This window comes from Triticum aestivum, chromosome 3B, assembly GCF_018294505.1.
Source record: "Triticum aestivum cultivar Chinese Spring chromosome 3B, IWGSC CS RefSeq v2.1, whole genome shotgun sequence".
Taxonomy (NCBI): Eukaryota; Viridiplantae; Streptophyta; class Magnoliopsida; order Poales; family Poaceae; genus Triticum; species Triticum aestivum.
Genome location: NC_057801.1, coordinates 772,810,100 through 772,827,504, shown reverse-complemented (window position 1 = coordinate 772,827,504; position 17,405 = coordinate 772,810,100). Strand labels below are relative to the sequence as shown.

At 50.3% G+C, this 17,405-nt stretch overlaps 1 protein-coding gene across 1 annotated transcript; it reads right to left on the bottom strand.

Annotated features, from left to right (window-relative positions):
- Nucleotides 1-8,538: 8,538 nt before the first annotated feature.
- LOC123067869 (chitinase CLP) lies at nt 8,539-9,753 on the bottom strand. The gene has a single exon (XM_044490475.1). It carries the CDS (start codon nt 9,751-9,753, stop codon nt 8,539-8,541), a length of 1,215 nt encoding a protein of 404 aa, XP_044346410.1.
- Between the last annotated feature and the right edge of the window lie 7,652 nt (nt 9,754-17,405).

Here is a 17,405-nt window from a genome sequence, read left to right as displayed (position 1 = left end):
ATCTGCTCAAATCATCTGTGAAGGTGAGAAAATAATGATATCCGCCGCGAGCCTCAACATTCATTGGACCACAAACATCAGTATGTATGATTTCCAACATATCAGTTGCTCGCTCCATCGTTCCGGAGAACGGCATTTTAGTCATCTTGCCCATGAGGCACGGTTCGCAAGTACCAAGTGATTCATAATCAAGTGATTCCAAAATCCCATCAGTATGGAGTTTCTTCATGCGCTTTACACCGATATGACCTAAACGGCAGTGCCACAAATAAGTTGCACTATCATTATTAACTCTGCATCTTTTGGTTTCAACACTATGAATATGTGTATCACTACTATCGAGATTCAATAAAAATAGACCACTCTTCAAGGGTGCATGACCATAAAAGATATTACTCATATAAATAGAACAACCATTATTCTCTGATTTAAATGAATAACCGTCTCGTATCAAACAAGATCCAGATATAATGTTCATGCTTAATGCTGGCACCAAATAACACTTATTTAGGTCTAAAACTAATCCCGATGGTAGATGTAGAGGTAGCGTGCCGACCGCGATCACATCGACTTTGGAACCATTTCCCACATGCATCGTCACCTCGTCCTTAGCCAATCTTCGCTTAATCCGTAGTCCCTGTTTCGAGTTGCAAATATTAGCAACAGAACCAGTATCAAATACCCAGGTGCTACTGCGAGCATTAGTAAGGTACACATCAATAACATGTATATCACATATACCTTTGTTCACTTTGCCATCCTTCTTATCCGTCAAATACTTGGGGCAGTTCCGCTTCCAGTGTCCAGTCTGCTTGCAGTAGAAGCACTCAGTTTCAGGCTTAGGTCCAGACTTGGGTTTCTTCTCTTGAGCAGCAACTTGCTTCCTGTTCTTTTTGAAGTTCCCCTTCTTCTTCGCTTTGCCCTTTTTCTTGAAACTGGTGGTCTTGTTAACCATCAACAATTGATGCTCCTTCTTGATTTCCACCTCCGCGGCTTTTAGCATCGCGAAGAGCTCAGGAATAGTCTTGTTCATCCCTTGCATATTATAGTTCATCACGAAGCTCTTGTAGCTTGGTGGCAGTGATTGAAGAATTCTGTCAATGACACTATCATCAGGAAGATTAACTCCAAGTTGAATCAAGTGATTATTATACCCAGACATTTTGAGTATATTTTCACTGACAGAACTATTCTCTTCCATCTTGCAGCTATAGAACTTATTGGAGACTTCATATCTCTCAATCCGGGCATTTGCTTGAAATATTAACTTCAACTCCTGGAACATCTCATATGCTCCATGACGTTCAAAACGTCGTTGAAGACCCAGTTCTAAGCCGTAAAGCATGGCACACTGAACTATCGATTAGTCATCAGCTTTGCTCTGCCAGACGTTCTTAACATCGTCAGTTGCATCAGTAGCAGGCCTGGCACCCAGCGGTGCTTCCAGGACGTAACTTTTCTGTGCAGCAATGAGGATAATCCTCAAGTTACGGACCCAGTCCGTGTAATTGCTACCATCATCTTTCAACTTTGCTTTCTCAAGGAACGCATTAAAATTCAACGGAACAACAGCACGAGCCATCTATTTACAAACAAACATAGACAAGCAAAATACTATCAGGTACTAAGTTCATGATAAATTTAAGTTCAATTAATCATATTACTAAAGAACTCCCACTTAGACAGACATCTCTCTAGTCATCTAAGTGATCATGTGATCCAAATCAACTAAACCATGTCCGATCATCACGTGAGATGGAGTAGTTTCAATGGTGAACATCAATATGTTGATCATATCTACTATATGATTCAGGCTCGACCTTTCGGTCTCCGTGTTCCGAGGCCATATCTGTATATGCTAGACTCGTCAAGTATGACCTGAGTATTCCGCGTGTGCAACTGTTTTGCACCCGTTGTATTTGAACGTAGAGCCTATCACACCCGATCATCACGTGGTGTCTCAGCACGAAGAACTTTCGCAACGGTGCATACTCAGGGAGAACACTTCTTGATTATTAGTGAGAGATCATCTTAAAATGCTACCGTCAATCAAAGCAAGATAAGATGCATAAAGGATAAACATCACATGCAATCAATATAAGTGATATGATATGGCCATCATCATCTTGTGCTTGTGATCTCCATCTTTGAAGCGCCGTCGTGATCACCATCGTCACCGGCGCGACACCTTGATCTCCATCGTAGCATCGTTGTCGTTACGCCATCTATTGCTTCTACGACTATCGTTACCGCTTAGAGATAAAGTAAAGCAATTACAGGGCGTTTGCATTTCATACAATAAAGCGACAACCATATGGCTCCTGCCAGTTGCCGATAACTTCGGTTACAAAACATGATCATCTCATACAATATAATATAGCATCACGTCTTGACCATATCACATCACAACATTCCCTGCAAAAACAAGTTAGACGTCCTCTACTTTGTTGTTGCAAATTTTACGTGGCTGCTACGGGCTTTAGCAAGAACCGTTCTTACCTACGCATAAAAACCACAACGATAGTTCGTCAAGTTGGTGTTGTTTTAACCTTCGCAAGGACCGGGCGTAGCCACACTCGATTCAGCTAAAGTGAGAGAGACAGACACCCGCCAGCCACCTTTAAGCACGAGTGCTCGTAACGGTGAAACCAGTCTCGTGTAAGCGTACGCGTAATGTCGGTCTGGGCCGCTTCATCTCACAATACCGCCGAACCAAAGTATGACATTGCTGGTAAGTAGTATGACTTGTATTGCCCACAACTCACTTGTGTTCTACTCGTGCATATAACATCAACGCATAAAACCTAGGCTCGGATGCCACTGTTGAGGAATGTAGTAATTTCAAAATTTTCCTATGCACACGCAAGATCATGGTGATGGCATAGCAACGAGAGGGGATAGTGTTGTCCACGTACCCTTGTAGACCGTAAGCGGAAGCGTTAGCACAACGCGGTTGATGTAGTTGTACGTCTTCACGATCCGACCGATCCAAGCACCGAACGTACGGCACCTCCGAGTTCAGCACACGTTCAGCTCGATGACGATCCCCGGGCTCCGATCCAACAAAGCTTCGGGGATGAGTTCCGTCAGCACGACGGCGTGGTGACGATGATGATGTTCTACCGGCGCAGGGCTTCGCCTAAACTCCGCGACGATATGACCGAGGTGGAATATGGTGGAGGGGGGCACCGCACACGGCTAAGGAACGATTCGTAGATCAACTTGTGTGTTTATGGGGTGCCCCCCCCCCCGCCCTCGTATATAAAGGAGGGAGGGGGGAGGCCGGCCGGCCCTTGTGGGCGCGCCAGGAGGAGGAGTCCTCCTCCTAGTAGGAGTAGGACTCCTCCTTTCCTACTCCTACTAGGAGGGGAAAGGAAGGGGGAGAGGGGGGAAGGAAAGAGGGGGGCGCCGCCCCCCCCCCTCCTAGCCCAATTCGGACCAGAGGGAGAGGGGGCGTGCAGCCCTTCCTGGCCGCCCCTCTCTCTTCCCACCAAGGCCCATGTGGCCCATTAACTCTCCGGGGGGGTTCCGGTAACCCTCCGGCACTCCGGTTTTCTCCGAAATCACCCGGAACACTTCTAGTGTCCGAATATAGTCGTCCAATATATCAATCTTTATGTCTCGACCATTTCGAGTCTCCTCGTCATGTCCGTGATCATATCCGGGACTCCGAACAAACTTCGGTACATCAAAACTTATAAACTCATAATAAAACTGTCATCGTAACGTTAAGCGTGCGGACCCTACGGGTTCGAGAACTATGTAGACATGACCAAGAACTATTCTCGGTCAATAACCAATAGCGGAACCTGGATGCCCATATTGGTTCCTACATATTCTACGAAGATCTTTATCGGTCAAACCGCATAACAACATACGTTGTTCCCTTTGTCATCGGTATGTTACTTGCCCGAGATTTGATCGTCGGTATCCAATACCTAGTTCAATCTTGTTACCGGCAAGTCTCTTTACTCGTTCCGTAATGCATCATTCCGTAACCAACTCATTTGGTCACATTGCTTGCAAGGCTTATAAAGATGTGCATTACCGAGAGGGCCCAGAGATACCTCTCCGACAATCGGAGTGACAAAACCTAATCGCGAAATACGCCAACTCAACATGTACCTTCGGAGACACCTGTATTACTCCTTTATAATCACCCAGTTACGATGTGACGTTTGATAGTACCCAAAGTGTTCCTCCGGTAAACGGGAGTTGCATATTTCTCATAGTTACAGGAACATTTATAAGTCATGAAGAAAGCAATAGCAATATACTAAACGATCAAGTGCTAGGCTAACGGAATGGGTCATGTCAATCACATCATTCTTCTAATGATGTGATCCCATTAATCAAATGACAACACATGTCTATGGTTAGGAAACATAACCATCTTTGATTAATGAGCTAGTCAAGTAGAGGCATACTAGTGACTATATGTTTGTCTATGTATTCACACATGTATCATGTTTCCGGTTAATACAATTCTAGCATGAATAATAAACATTTATCATGATATGAGGAAATAAATAATAACTTTATTATTGCCTCTAGGGCATATTTCCTTCAGGTGTATCTCGCAGTTTTATGCCATCAAGGGGGCTCCGGCAAGGAGACCCGCTATCTCCATACCTCTTATTGTTTTGCGTAGAGGGCTTTTCGGCGCTGCTGAAGAACGCTCAGATGGAGAACAAGATCAAAGGGGTGTCGTTTGGGAGCACTGGCCCCCATGTCACACACCTGCTGTTTGCGGATGACAGTATTGTTTTCTTGGAGGGCTCCCAAGATTCCATGCACACTTTGACAAGTATCCTAGCTGATTATGAGGTGGCATCAGGACAGAAGGTAAACCTACAAAAATCATCTATATTTTTTGGTAAGGGTTGCAGGCAGGAGGACAAGGAAGGACTCAAGCAAGCTATTGGCATTACCTCTGAAGCCTTAAGTGAACGTTACCTCGGTTTACCAACACTGGTTGGGAGATCAAAAGAGGGCACGTTTAAATACGTAAAGGAATGCGCAACAGGCAAGGTCTCTGGATGGAAGGGACAAGGTTTGTCAAAGGCAGCAAGAGAAGTCCGAGTTAAATCTGTACTTCAAGCTACTTCTACTTTCACTATGAGTTGTTTTCAACTCACAAAGAAAATGTGCGGGAACCTGAAATCAATCTCTTCAAAGTTCTGGTGGGGTGCAGCAAATGGTGAAAGGAAAGTACATTGGATTTCTTGGGATAAGATGTGCAGGGCAAAGAGGGAGGGGGGCATGGGTTTCCGGGATCCGGAGGTGTTCAACCAAGCATTGTTGGCTAAACAGGCGTGGAGAATCTTGCAGAACCCTACCTCTCTCTGCGCCCGAGTTCTTAAAGCACGGTATTTCTCTGAGGGATCAATTATGACAGCTACGTGCCCAAGTGGGGGATCATACACCTTTCGAAGCATTTTGCATGGACGGGATTTGCTGCGGGAAGGACTTGTCTGGAGGATAGGTGATGGATCATCCATCAATGTACACCATGATAATTGGATTCCGCGGCAAGGGAGTCTTAAACCAGTGGGTCAAGTTTACGTACAGGGAATCACCAAGGTGGCTGACTTACTTACTACTGATGGTACTCGATGGGATGAAGCAAAGGTTGATGAAATGTTCACAGCTGATGATGCATGTGATATAAAGCAGATAGTGGTGGGCGGCCCGGGTAGAAGTGATTATCTGGCATGGAATTTCATGAAGAATGGACAATTCACAGTCAAATCAGCATACCACTTAAGGATGAGCATGAAGGGGGCGAGGACTGGACAGCCGGGATCCTCGTCTTCGCTCAGGATGCACAAAACTTGGTTGTCACTATGGAACACCGATGCACCAAATAAGGCGAAGATCCATACGTGGCGGTTGATGCGAAATGGTTTGGCTGTTGGAGATGAACTATATAAGCGTAGGATAAAAGGTGGTGTGTTTTGCGTGGCTTGTGGGAGAGAGGAGTCAGTATACCACCGGTTTTGGGCCTGCCCGCACTCAAAGCTGTTCTGGAGGGCGCTGAGAGAGGAGTTGATGGCACCTGTAGTCATTCCGCCAGAGATGGATGGAACCTTTACAAGCATTTCTTCTTGGATGAAGGACTGGGTCGCTGATGCTAATGACGAAGAATGCGAGACAATGATCCAGGCGCTATATGGGATGTGGCTGGCAAGGAACGAGGCGAGGGACGGTAAGCGTATTGCGGACGCACGAACCATTGCTGAGAGAGTGGTCTCACACATGAATCAATGGAGAGAGGCACATCCGAAAACTGCCAGACAAAACAAGCCGACGCAGGTAGAGAAGTGGAAACCGCCTGACTTGGGTTGGATAAAGGCGAATGCGGACGGTGCTACAACAAAACTCAGATCAAAGGGGGCTGGAGGAGTGGTCCTACGAGACCATGAAGGTGCGTATCGGGGAGGGGCTTGTGTGTTTCTTCCCAGCATATCCGGCCCAGAGCTCCTGGAAGTAATGGCCAGCTGGCGGGCGGTGCAACTTGCTATACAGCAAGGTTTTCAGAGAGTTCATCTAGAGCTTGACAGTAAGGAGGTTGTGGCAATGCTCAATGGCAGGAGCAAGAATCTAGCTGCGGTTGGGCCTCTTGTTGAAGAGATCAAGGAGCTACTTCAGACAAGACAGGACTACAAGGTGAGCTGGATGCGAAGATCAGCAAATGGTGCGGCGCACAGACTAGCAAAAGAGGGTATTGGCATTGAAATGAATAAAGAGTGGCTTGATATGCCACCTGAATGTATTCTGCAGTGTGTTGCAGATAAAATTCCGGGTGTTGGTTAATTCTTGCAGCTAGTGCAGAGGAGACGTGAGTTTTTTGCTTAATTCCTGCAGTTAGTGCAGATGATACTTTCAGGTTTTGTGGACTTGGTTTGTTTTATTTCAATAAATGCCTTACCCCTCAAAAAAAACGAGTAGGAATTTCCCCACTGTCGTTGTCTGTCGTTGTGCATTACGCATTATTTCCCGTTTATTCTCTTTCCGTTGCGAGCATTGCATTGTTTGTAGTTTATTGTTATATTTTATTAGTTTCCTTTGTTTCTGTTTTTTCTATAGGTGTTTTGAGCCACCATGGAACAAGCACTATGAAAAGGTCAAGGTTGGATCAATGCGGAGGACTGCTAGTCACCAGCTTAGTCATTTTGTGTGTCAAATATGACATGTTCAAAGTTCTCAAATTGAATCTCCAATACCACAAGGGCATTGGGGTCATTCATATGAATCCAACAAGCCCAGGAACATCAGAATCAGAGTTAGTATAAAGAAATAACGGCCAAAATACTAAACTGCTACTGAAGGTCCTGAGTTACAAGATGGTTTCTCGTACGACCATGTTCGGACACGCGATTCTATTTGGTCTTCATTTGTTCCCACGATATTTCCTTGGCCACCAAGGGAGGTATTGGGACTGGATTTGGCTCATCTAGACCCAAAAAGGCCTCCTATATATACACCTCCAACCCTAGTTGCCGACTATCATCATCTTACGAACGTTCATATCACCATATCTATCTCCCGAATTGCTCCAAGACCACCACCATAGAAGAAGGGCCAAGATCAAGGAGAAGGAAGAGGAGGCTTCGCCACCGTGCCATGCCACCCTTCGGTGCAGTGCCATCTCCACCGTCGCCACTCCATCGGTGCCATCTCCATCAACATCACTATGTCCTTCTCCTTCCCCTCATCAACACCACTATGTCCTTCTCTTTCCCCAGACTTGATCGGCTTGTACCCTGACTCTTTCTTTTATGTTTATCATCTAAAATTCCAAATGAACTATGCATTTTATTGTTTTTTAATTGTTTGCCGGGTGTCTTGTAAAAAACACTCGGTAGAGACTGACACTCGGCAAAGAACCTTCTTTTGTCTAGTGTTCTTTGTTTGATGACTGTACCACTCGACAAAGTTTCTATTTGCCGAGTACAATTTTTCGCTCGGTGGTTTATTTTTTGAGGAAAAGCCATCATGGTGGTTTATATTTCATGCGCAAAAACTGATACATCATCTGTTAATTCATCTACTAGAAACCCTGGAGCTTTCGATTTCTGAACAATTGTATGAGAGAACTCCGAGTTTCTAGCCAATACATAATACAAGTAAAATTTCTAGCAAGAAAAGAACATTCTTCATAAATTGCGGTTGGCCGGGCCTAGCGAATTACCACCCTTTGCATGACTTCGATGAACTCCATGCAGTCGGACTCGACGCAAATTTTATTGCACCCAACTTCATTTACGAGTAAGAGCCCATCTCCACAAAGAGGTATCACTGCATGAAGCCGCGACCAAGAAACCAGCTTCATCTCGTAAAAAACAGTCCGCAAACAGCCCGACATTCGGCACCATGTCTTTTTAGAAGAACAGGCTTATTATTACATGCAGTAGTCGAATAATACACCGTCGATAAAAAAAGGCTTATTATTATTACAGGGAGTGGTCGAATGATATACCGTAGATAAACAAAGAGGCCTCATAAACAAACTTGTTATTACAGGCAGTGACAGTTCTAAGCGCTTCGAGTGAAATTGAATCTGCTGCAATCCATATAGTGTGGCAGCCTGAGAAACCCGAGCCGCTTCTTCTCCATGTCGAAGTCGAGCACGAGTTCCTCCAACTGGGCTCCTCCGAGTATCACCGCCGGCGCCCTGCCGGCGCCGGCATCCACCCCCTTCATCTCCACGAACCCAACGCACGCCGTCCCCGGCTTGACGTCCACCATGAAGTTTTTCCCAGTCATCCACCAGTCACTCCCGCCGTCGAGCGCCAGCCCGACGTTCGGCACCCAGTACCCGCCGGGGTTGTTGCCCAGCGACTTCGTGTCGTAGCACAGCTCGAACGGCGCCACAGGCTTCACGGCGCGCGCCACGGGCGCTCCGTTGGCAGGCTGCGCCGCTAGGGCCTTGGTGAACGCGTCCACCAATGGGCGGTACACGTCCCGGCGGAGCATGGCGTAGGGCAGCCTCGTGCTGAGCATCACGAGCGCGCGCTCTGAGACGGAGACGCGGGTGTCCTCCACTTGGATGGCCTTGACGGAGATGTAGTGCGCGGGGCTGCCGCCCTTGGTGACGAGCGGCGTGTACGGCATCGATCGCGTCAATTGCGGCCACGGGAGCGGGCCGCCGCCGAAGATGGCCACGCCAGGGCCGCCGCTGGGGAGGCAGAGGAGGAACTTGTTGTCGACCTTCTGGGTGGACGCCACCTGAGCCGGCAGCGCCAGGCCGGAGCCCCCGAGCCCGGCCACGCCAGTGGAGCCCCGGGGCAGCGACGCCAGGAGCTTCCTCGGCGCGCACGCCGCCAGGACCCGGACGTTCACCTCGCTCACCGGGTAATTCCCGTTGGTGGTGCTGGCTACGAGCGTCGTGCGGGCGAGGCTCCCGGCGGCGCAGGCGCCGGTGACCGGGTTGTATGGGTACGCCTTGCACGGCTTGTGGTGCCTGTCGCTGCCGCAGCTGGACGCGGGGCAGCCCGGGGCCGGGTAGGCGTTGGCAAGGAGGCAGGTGGGGCTACTGCACGGGATGTCTGTCGGCAGATCGCCGCGCTGGCACGTGGACCAAACGAGCGGGCCGGCGATGTCAAGGACGAGGCTGGCGCCCTGGTGGAAGGGGATTGTGTAGAGGGAGGTGGCGGGGTCCTTGGTGACCGGTGCGAGCACCGGAAGACGTTGGCACGACGCCAGCGCAACGAGTGAGGTGGCCAGGACGAGGAGGAGCAGTCGTGCCATCTTTGCTTGCACAGATGGGCAGTGGAATACTCTTGTTTGTCAGAGTGGAACTGGATGTCTGGATCGACGCGTGTGCGTCTCATTTATATAGTGGGTTGGGTTCTACCGAGCGAGCAAGTACGATCTCTGCACACCGCAAGATATGCATGCAATGTGCGTAGACAAACCATGCTTGACCCTACGCGTCGACCAGCTCAAGAAAAGTATACTCGCATGCACGTGCGTTTGGAGCCCACTACCCACCAGATTGTTCGTTCTCTTGTAACCGCCACACTCTCGCTCTATCGTCGCTTCCGATGTGCGGCAGCCGAGCAAAAGCAGGGCCTGCAGAAATTGACTAGCACTTCTCTCGTGCAGCGACCAGCGCGAGAAGGCCGCCGACTAGGAAACTTTACGTCGTTTACGAAGTGTACACGTCATCCTCACACGTGTTCTCTGCGTTTTTTCATGATAATATATGTCTCATTTATATCATAAGGATTATAATGCAAACCACGTACATACCGAGTACCGACCTGACAAAACTAAAAAGACAGCAGAACGCTAGCCTTTGCACACAGAAACACTAGCCAAGAAGTAAAATTACAAACAAGACGGAAGAATCGTCTGAGTTTGACACCAACGCCCGTCACTTGCCTCTGGCACCACCATAGCAGCCACCAAAGAAGAAAATGACGGATCACCTCCACACCCGAGCTCGACGCGGCTCCGTCGCTGATATGCAGCTTTGCGGACCTCCAAGGTGGCTCGCCAATAAAGGCGAAGCCATTGCTGTCGTGGTCCTAGGGCTGACAGTAGAAAGGGGGATAGGTATGGAGAGGCAAGATCTTAGCTATGCCGAAGATGTACACACGAGGTTTACGAGTTCAGGCCCTTCTCAAAGGAAGTAATAGCCCTACGTCTCGGTGACCGGAGGCGGTCGATTGGATTATGTGTGTTGTATTACAGGGGGTGCGACCCTTGTGCAAGAGGAGAAGGATGGCTTATATAGAGTGCCAGGACCCCTGCCCGCCTCCATTATAAGGGGCTTAATGTACATAAAGTAAGGGGCGTTACTGGTAACGCCAGCCTTAAACACTCTTAATGCTTATAAAGGCTAAGGAGTGAGTGTCTGGCCGTTGCGTGATCTTCCGACTCCCGGTCTTTCGCTAGGTCGAGTGACTCTTCATATGGTCGAGTGACGGTAGGGAGGAGAACCGTCGAGTGATGTGGTCGTCGAGTGGATTGCACTCGACGCATTCGACCAGGGCTCTCCTCACTACTAGGGAAAACCTTATACACAAAATCTTAGCAGCAGCGCGGCACAAAAAGAAGCGCTACTGCTAATTAGCAGTAGCACGGGTTTTTAACCCTCGCTACTACTAAGCGGTCTCTACCGTGCCCACCGACACATGCCATAGTAGTAGCAAGGGGTATAAACCCGCGCTACTACTAAGTTGATAGTAGTAGCGCGGTTTTATACCCCTCGCTACTACTAAGTACGAGGTAGGTGAAGTCGCCATATCCTCGGCCGAATCCCCATCTCCTCCCCCAAATCCCTCTTGTCACTTTCCATACGCTCTCACATGGACCTCTTGCCCATGCACCCATCCTCCTCCATGGCGCCGAAAGAGGCCGCCGCCTCGCACCACCGGCGTCTAGGAGCTCGCCGGTCTTCCACCGACGTCTAGGAGGCCGCCGCCCCGCGCCACCACACCGGAGCACCTCGCCACCGGTGACTAGCTCCGCTGCTCCCTACATCACCTTCCTCTCTCCCTCGGTTTTCCTTTTCTCTCTCTCCCTCTGGTTTGACTCACCCTCCCATGTCCATGCCTGTGCAGGTCGTCGCCATGGATGACCCGGAGTTATCTGGCATGGTCGGGAAGAGAAGCCCCACGCCGCGGCCTGGCTCTGCCATAGAAACAGGCCCTCTCCAACAGCCACTGCTGGATCTGGTCTTTCATTGTCCGTTCATGCCTCCGGCGACGCCAATCATCGCTAGATCTTACCATTGCTGCAATTGACAGCACGCACGGGATCGAGATTTTTTTTGTTTTTGAAAGTAATAGCAGTAGCGCGGGGTATAAGACCCGCTACAGCTAATTAGCAGTAGCGCTGTTTGCAACGCACGCTACAGCTAACCATGTATAGCAGTAGCGTGTGTCAACACGCGCTACTGCTACAAGTTAGTTGTGGCGCCATATCAATAGCGCGGGCACCCGCGCTACTGATACACCCAAAACCCGCGATGCTGCTAGGCTTTTCCCTAGTAGTGCCTGTTGTCTCTTGGTCTTTTTATCTTCCAGGGTAGTGACCTTGGGTAGGACGTATAGGTTAGGCCTATGATCCTACCCTAGATCTGTATCCTTGTCAGTAGGCCCCGAATGGATTAAGGTGCGAGTGGAAAGTAGGATAAAGTTGGACCTATTCTGAGCTTTGTGCCTTCGCGAGTGTTTCCTGCAAGACTGAACGCCCGCGTTGCTACTTCAGTGTCGACTCGGTCGTCTTGATCCATTCAGAGAGCTGTCGATTGAACTAGTGACCCCATGCGTTGAGTGTTGTGTTGGAGCGCGCGATCTTGGGCACGATTGTCTGCGGTGAATCCCGGATTTCACGGGATACGAAATTTCGGGGAAGCGTGCGTGCTGGAGAGCGCAGAAACTGGCGGTTCGGATAAGTAGCGATGCCTCGATCACCGCGCCGCCTTTTTCGCCACGTACGCTGCGCGCAATTGTAGCAGGATTTGATGAGATTGCTCGGCCCCACGCGCCAGTCACTCAGAAGTGACCCTTTATAAGGCGACGGGACCGGGGGCGCTTGCACTGTGCACGCCTGCTTCTTCTTCTTTCTTCTCCGTTTCTCTGCCGCGTCCAGCGCCTCCGCTCCCGACACTGCTGCTCTCTCGCCATGGTGAAGGACAAGACGGCGGCGCTAGATCACGCTAAGAAGGCGACGGGGGCGGCGAAGGGCAAGAAGCAGGGCCATGGATCGTCATCGCGCGCGGGGCTACCGCCGGGCTGGATATAGGGCGATTGGATCCGGTCTTCGGTACGGCAGGAGGATCTGGCCGAACTGGAGGAGTCCAGGCTGATTGCCAAGGGAGCGGCGAGGTTGCCGAAGGGGGAGACGGAACAGCAACCTCGACCGAGTGAGTGTGTCCTGCTTGCCACTCACGTCGACCGGGGTTTCTCGCTCCCCCCGCACCCTTTCTTTCGTGGGTTTTTGAACTTCTTCGGTGCACAGGTCCACCACTTTTCCCCCAACACCATCACGTACCTAGCCGCATTTGTGTCGATGTGCGAGAACTTCTTAGGGTGTCGACCGCACTGGGGTCTCTTCAAACACATCTTCACCATTCGCTCCTAGTCGGTAAAAAAGGCGAAGTCGAGTGACTCGAAAACCCATGTTATCCAGATGTGCGGGGGTCTAGGTATCCAAAAGAGGAATAAGAGCGCTTTTCCTACTGTGACTCTTCCTGAATCTGTTAGGGGTTGGCAGTCGTCCTAGTTCTATTTCCAGGACGTTGCGGCTCCAAGTCAGTCGACCGGTCTTCCTCCTTTTTCATTCGACCGTGTCCAGACTCCCGCTCCACTGAAAGTTACTGCTGCTGAGACCATGGAAACGAGGATGTTGGTAGACTGAGTGGTCCAGCTCATCAATGATGGCGTTACTGGCTTGGACTTGCTGGAAGTGTTCCACAGTCGGCGCATCCAGCCTCTCCAGGCCCGCGATCACCCAATGTGGTTGTATTCCGGACCGGACGACACCGCTAGGGTCCATCCAGAAGAAGTGTTGCTCGAAACCGTAGCCTTGTGGTTGAAGGGTATCACGGGCAACCAAGACAACCCTAGAGGATCCAGGCGAGTCGTCCCTTTCGGTGATGACAACCCACCCGACAAGGTACATTCTCTATTCCGACTATTTTCCGCTCGTGTTCTGACTGTACTTGATGTTGTCTGACTCTTGCTTCGATCGATTTGCTTTGCAGGTATTCACTGAGATGCATTCAATGCCCAACGGCGAACAGGCTTTGGCGCAGGACCAGGAGGGGGAGGATAGTGCGGAGGAGAGTGGTGAGTGGGAGTCCCTGGGAGAAGAGGAGGAGGAGGAGAGCGAGGAGGAAGACGAGGAGGAAGAGGTCGACTCGCTGCCGCGCTCTGAACGTCGATCCAAACAGCAACATGATCCGTCTGGCGGGCGTGGGAAAAGTGTGGCCCCGAGTGCCACTACCCAGAAACGCACTCGGACGTCGACTCCGGAGCCGACGGAGAAGGTGGCCAAGCAGCCTAAAGTTTCTCCTCCCAAGGCCCAGAAGACACTGCCACGAATCAAGATGGACGTCCCTGTCGCTTCGGGGTGAGTATCCTGCTTTTATTTTTGTAAGTCGACTGAAGACTTTCTTGTTCTGACCCACTAACTCATGTGTCTTTCCAGCCCCACCTCTGCTGCCACTGACATGGACATTGACAAGGCGCCAGGAGACAAAGAAGCCACCTCACGAGTTGGTAAGTCTGATCGGCCAAGCTTCGTTGAATCGTGTAGACTGTCAATGGATAGAGTTTCTGACATTTTCTCCTTTTCTGTAGTTCTGCAAGAAGTTGTTGTGCTCCCTGATGACGAAGAAGAAGTGCCTCTACAGGAGAGGAAGAGGAGGAGTGGGAGTGCTGGCAAGAGGAGGCTTGAGGTTCAGATTCCTCATCGACGACGGCGCTCGAGGTGGTGGTCGAACGCTCTGGAGAGCATGTTCGGACCAGCGTCACATTCGCCAGCCCGCTGACGACTGATCGTCCGGTGGGCTCGACCACACCGACTCATGCTGCCCCAATGCAGCTCCACGCCTCCGACCCAGCGAATACCTCGGCTGCTCTGCAGCCATCACTTTTTGCTGCGTATCAGACTCCGGATGACTCGCCGAGTGCTGCTAGGGAAGCTCTGCACCAGGTGAACCTTGTCATGAAGCAAGTGAAGGTGGTGCACGAGCCCAGCCAAGTGGCTTACAACGCCAGTACTGCCCTTCAGGCCAATGTTCAGGTCAGCAAGACTCCGACTGAACTTTCGAATGTTATCTTGTATCTGATCACCCACTGGGGTGTTTCTTTGCTTAGAGCTTTGAAAAATTTCCATTGCACTCGACTTGAGTAGAATCTTAGTAGACTTTCTGAACTCACGCTGGGCAGACCCTGCTGAGTATTGATCTGAACCAGTGGGGGCACGCTAAGTGCACCCACTGGGTGTAGTCCCCGAGACCACGGTCGACTGCTGGTAGTCGACTGAGGTCTTAGAATGTATCTATTTTTTTTGAACTCACGCTGGGCAGACCCTGCTGAGTATTGTTCTGAACCAGTGGGGGCATGCTAAGTGCACCCACTGGGTGTAGTCCCCGAGACTACTTGTTGGATATTTGATTCGACATTAGTCTTAGAATAGCTTCTCTCCGTCGATTGTCTTTTATTTCTTGTCGACTGACATGGCACTTTTGCTGACTATAGAGGTCTTGTGATCTTGGAGCTCGTCTTTCCGAGTTAAGGAAGAAGCATATCAGCGTTGAACTTGACCTTGAACTTGCTAAGAAGAATCTCAAGACTGCTCAAGAAGAGACGGCTATCATGGGAGGTAACCATTCGACCGTTTCGTCTGCTTAGTAGACTTTTCGCTGCTTTTCATTCAGTCTCTTTGAACCTAGTGACTTCACATAAGCAGATGTGCGTAGTGAAAATCGCCAACTTCAGGCTCGTCTGAAGAGTGTTGTTTCTTTAGAGAGAATGAAGGAGGCGTTGGAGAAGAAGGACCAGGACCTGGCTGCTGCTCAAAAAGAGGACACTTGCAGACCAGAAGACGACACTTGCGGACCAGAAGCTAGCTTCAATCGGCAAGTTGGAGGATGAGAATGCGAAATTAAAGACGGCCGTCTCGGACGCCAATCGTGAAGTCGAGAAACTGAGGAAGGACAAGGAGAACTTGACCGCTAAAGTTGATGGTCTCAGGACCAAGACGGGCAAGCTAGAGTCTCATTTGGAACAACTTGCGGCGAAGCTTGTCTTGAAGCTTGAAGGTATGACTGTTCAGTTAGATAGCTATCGTCGACTGAGATTTGCAATACTGTCGACTCATTGTTTGTTGTGATGGAACAGAACTCTGTCAGGTCTCGACCCTATCAACTGTCCCATGAAAGATGAAGTTGCGATGAACTTGCTTCGACTGGAATCACGCTTGGACGGTGTTGTCGACTATCTGGCTCGGCTGAAGGCCGCGATGGCCCGAGTGGACGCCGAACTCTGGCCTCAGGCAGAACTTCCTCAAAGTCTCGAGTCGCTGATGACTCGACTCAACCAAATCCCTGACCGAGTGCAAGAGTGGAAGAAGTCTTCTACCCGGTGTGGCGCTGACGTCACCTTGTCCTTGGTTCGCGTGCACTGCAAGGAGGCTAAAGAAGAGAAGCTGGCGGCCCTCAAGGTTGCGAATACTAAGAAGCACTCTTTCCAAGTCTTCATGGACACCTTCCTCGAGGCAGCCACTCGCATTGCCGACAGCATCGATCTTGACAGCTTCTGTGATCCGGCCAGTCCTTCTCCCGCCGAGTGATTGAAAAAACATTATGCCTCACCTTTATTTGCCTCGGGATGCCGAGTGCTTTTGTAACCATTAAACTCCTCCAGGTCTGGTGCCCGAGTACTTTTAATCTGCGGTTAGGGAACTCTGGATTTATCTTTGAATATGTTGGGTTTATCTTCCAGTGAAGTCTGCTCTTCACTTGGATCGGTTTTGTCATCACTTGATGCAGGTGTTGAAGATGGGTCAGCAGTCGACCTGTTGACGATCCCTTGGTAGCACTGATCAGCTCATCAGCGAGGTACTCAGCAATGGTCTTGACGTTCCTGTCATCAGCAAGGGGCCAATCGTTGGGTGCACACAATCTCGTCCTTCTTCTTGACGGTGCAGCCCCCGGGTGGGGGGGTGTGGGCAACCAGCGGCCTCACTCACTACTCGATATGATTTTTCAAACTTAGGTGAGCACTGGGCTGCAGCTAAGCCTCTGAGCGGGAGGGTCGCTCGCCACTCGGTAGGATTTTACAAACTTAGGCGAGCGCTGGGCTGCAGCTAAGCCCCCGAGTGGGAGGGTCGCTCACCACTCGATAGGATTTTTCAAACTTAGGCAAGCACTCGACTGCAGCTAAGCCTCCGAGCGGGAGGGTCGCTCGCCACTCGATATGATTTTACAAACTTAGGCGAGCGTTGGGCTGCAGCTAAGCCCCCGAGTGGGAGGGTCGCTCACCACTCGGTAGGATTTTTCAAACTTAGGCGAGCACTCGGCTGCAGCTAAGCCTCCGAGCGGGAGGGTTGCTCGCCACTCGGTAGGATTTTACAAACTTAGGCGAGCGCTGGGCTGCAGCTAAGCCCCCGAGTGGGAGGGTCGCTCACCACTCGGTAGGATTTTTCAAACTTAGGCGAGCACTGGGCTGCAGCTAAGCCTCCGAGTGGGAGGGTCGCTCACCACTCGGTAGGATTTTTCAAACTTAGGCGAGCACTGGCCTGCAGCTAAGCCCCCGAGTGGGAGGGTCGCTCACCACTCGGTAGGATTTTTCGAACTTAGGCCAGCGCTGGGCTGCAGCTAAGCCCCCGAGTGGGAGGGTCGCTCATCGCTCGGTAGGATTTTTCAAACTTAGGTGAGTGCT

Excerpts from the sequence above, each read along its gene's own strand:
- LOC123067869 (XM_044490475.1), bottom strand. The coding sequence starts at position 9,753 with ATGGCACGACTGCTCCTCCTCGTCCTGGCCACCTCACTCGTTGCGCTG.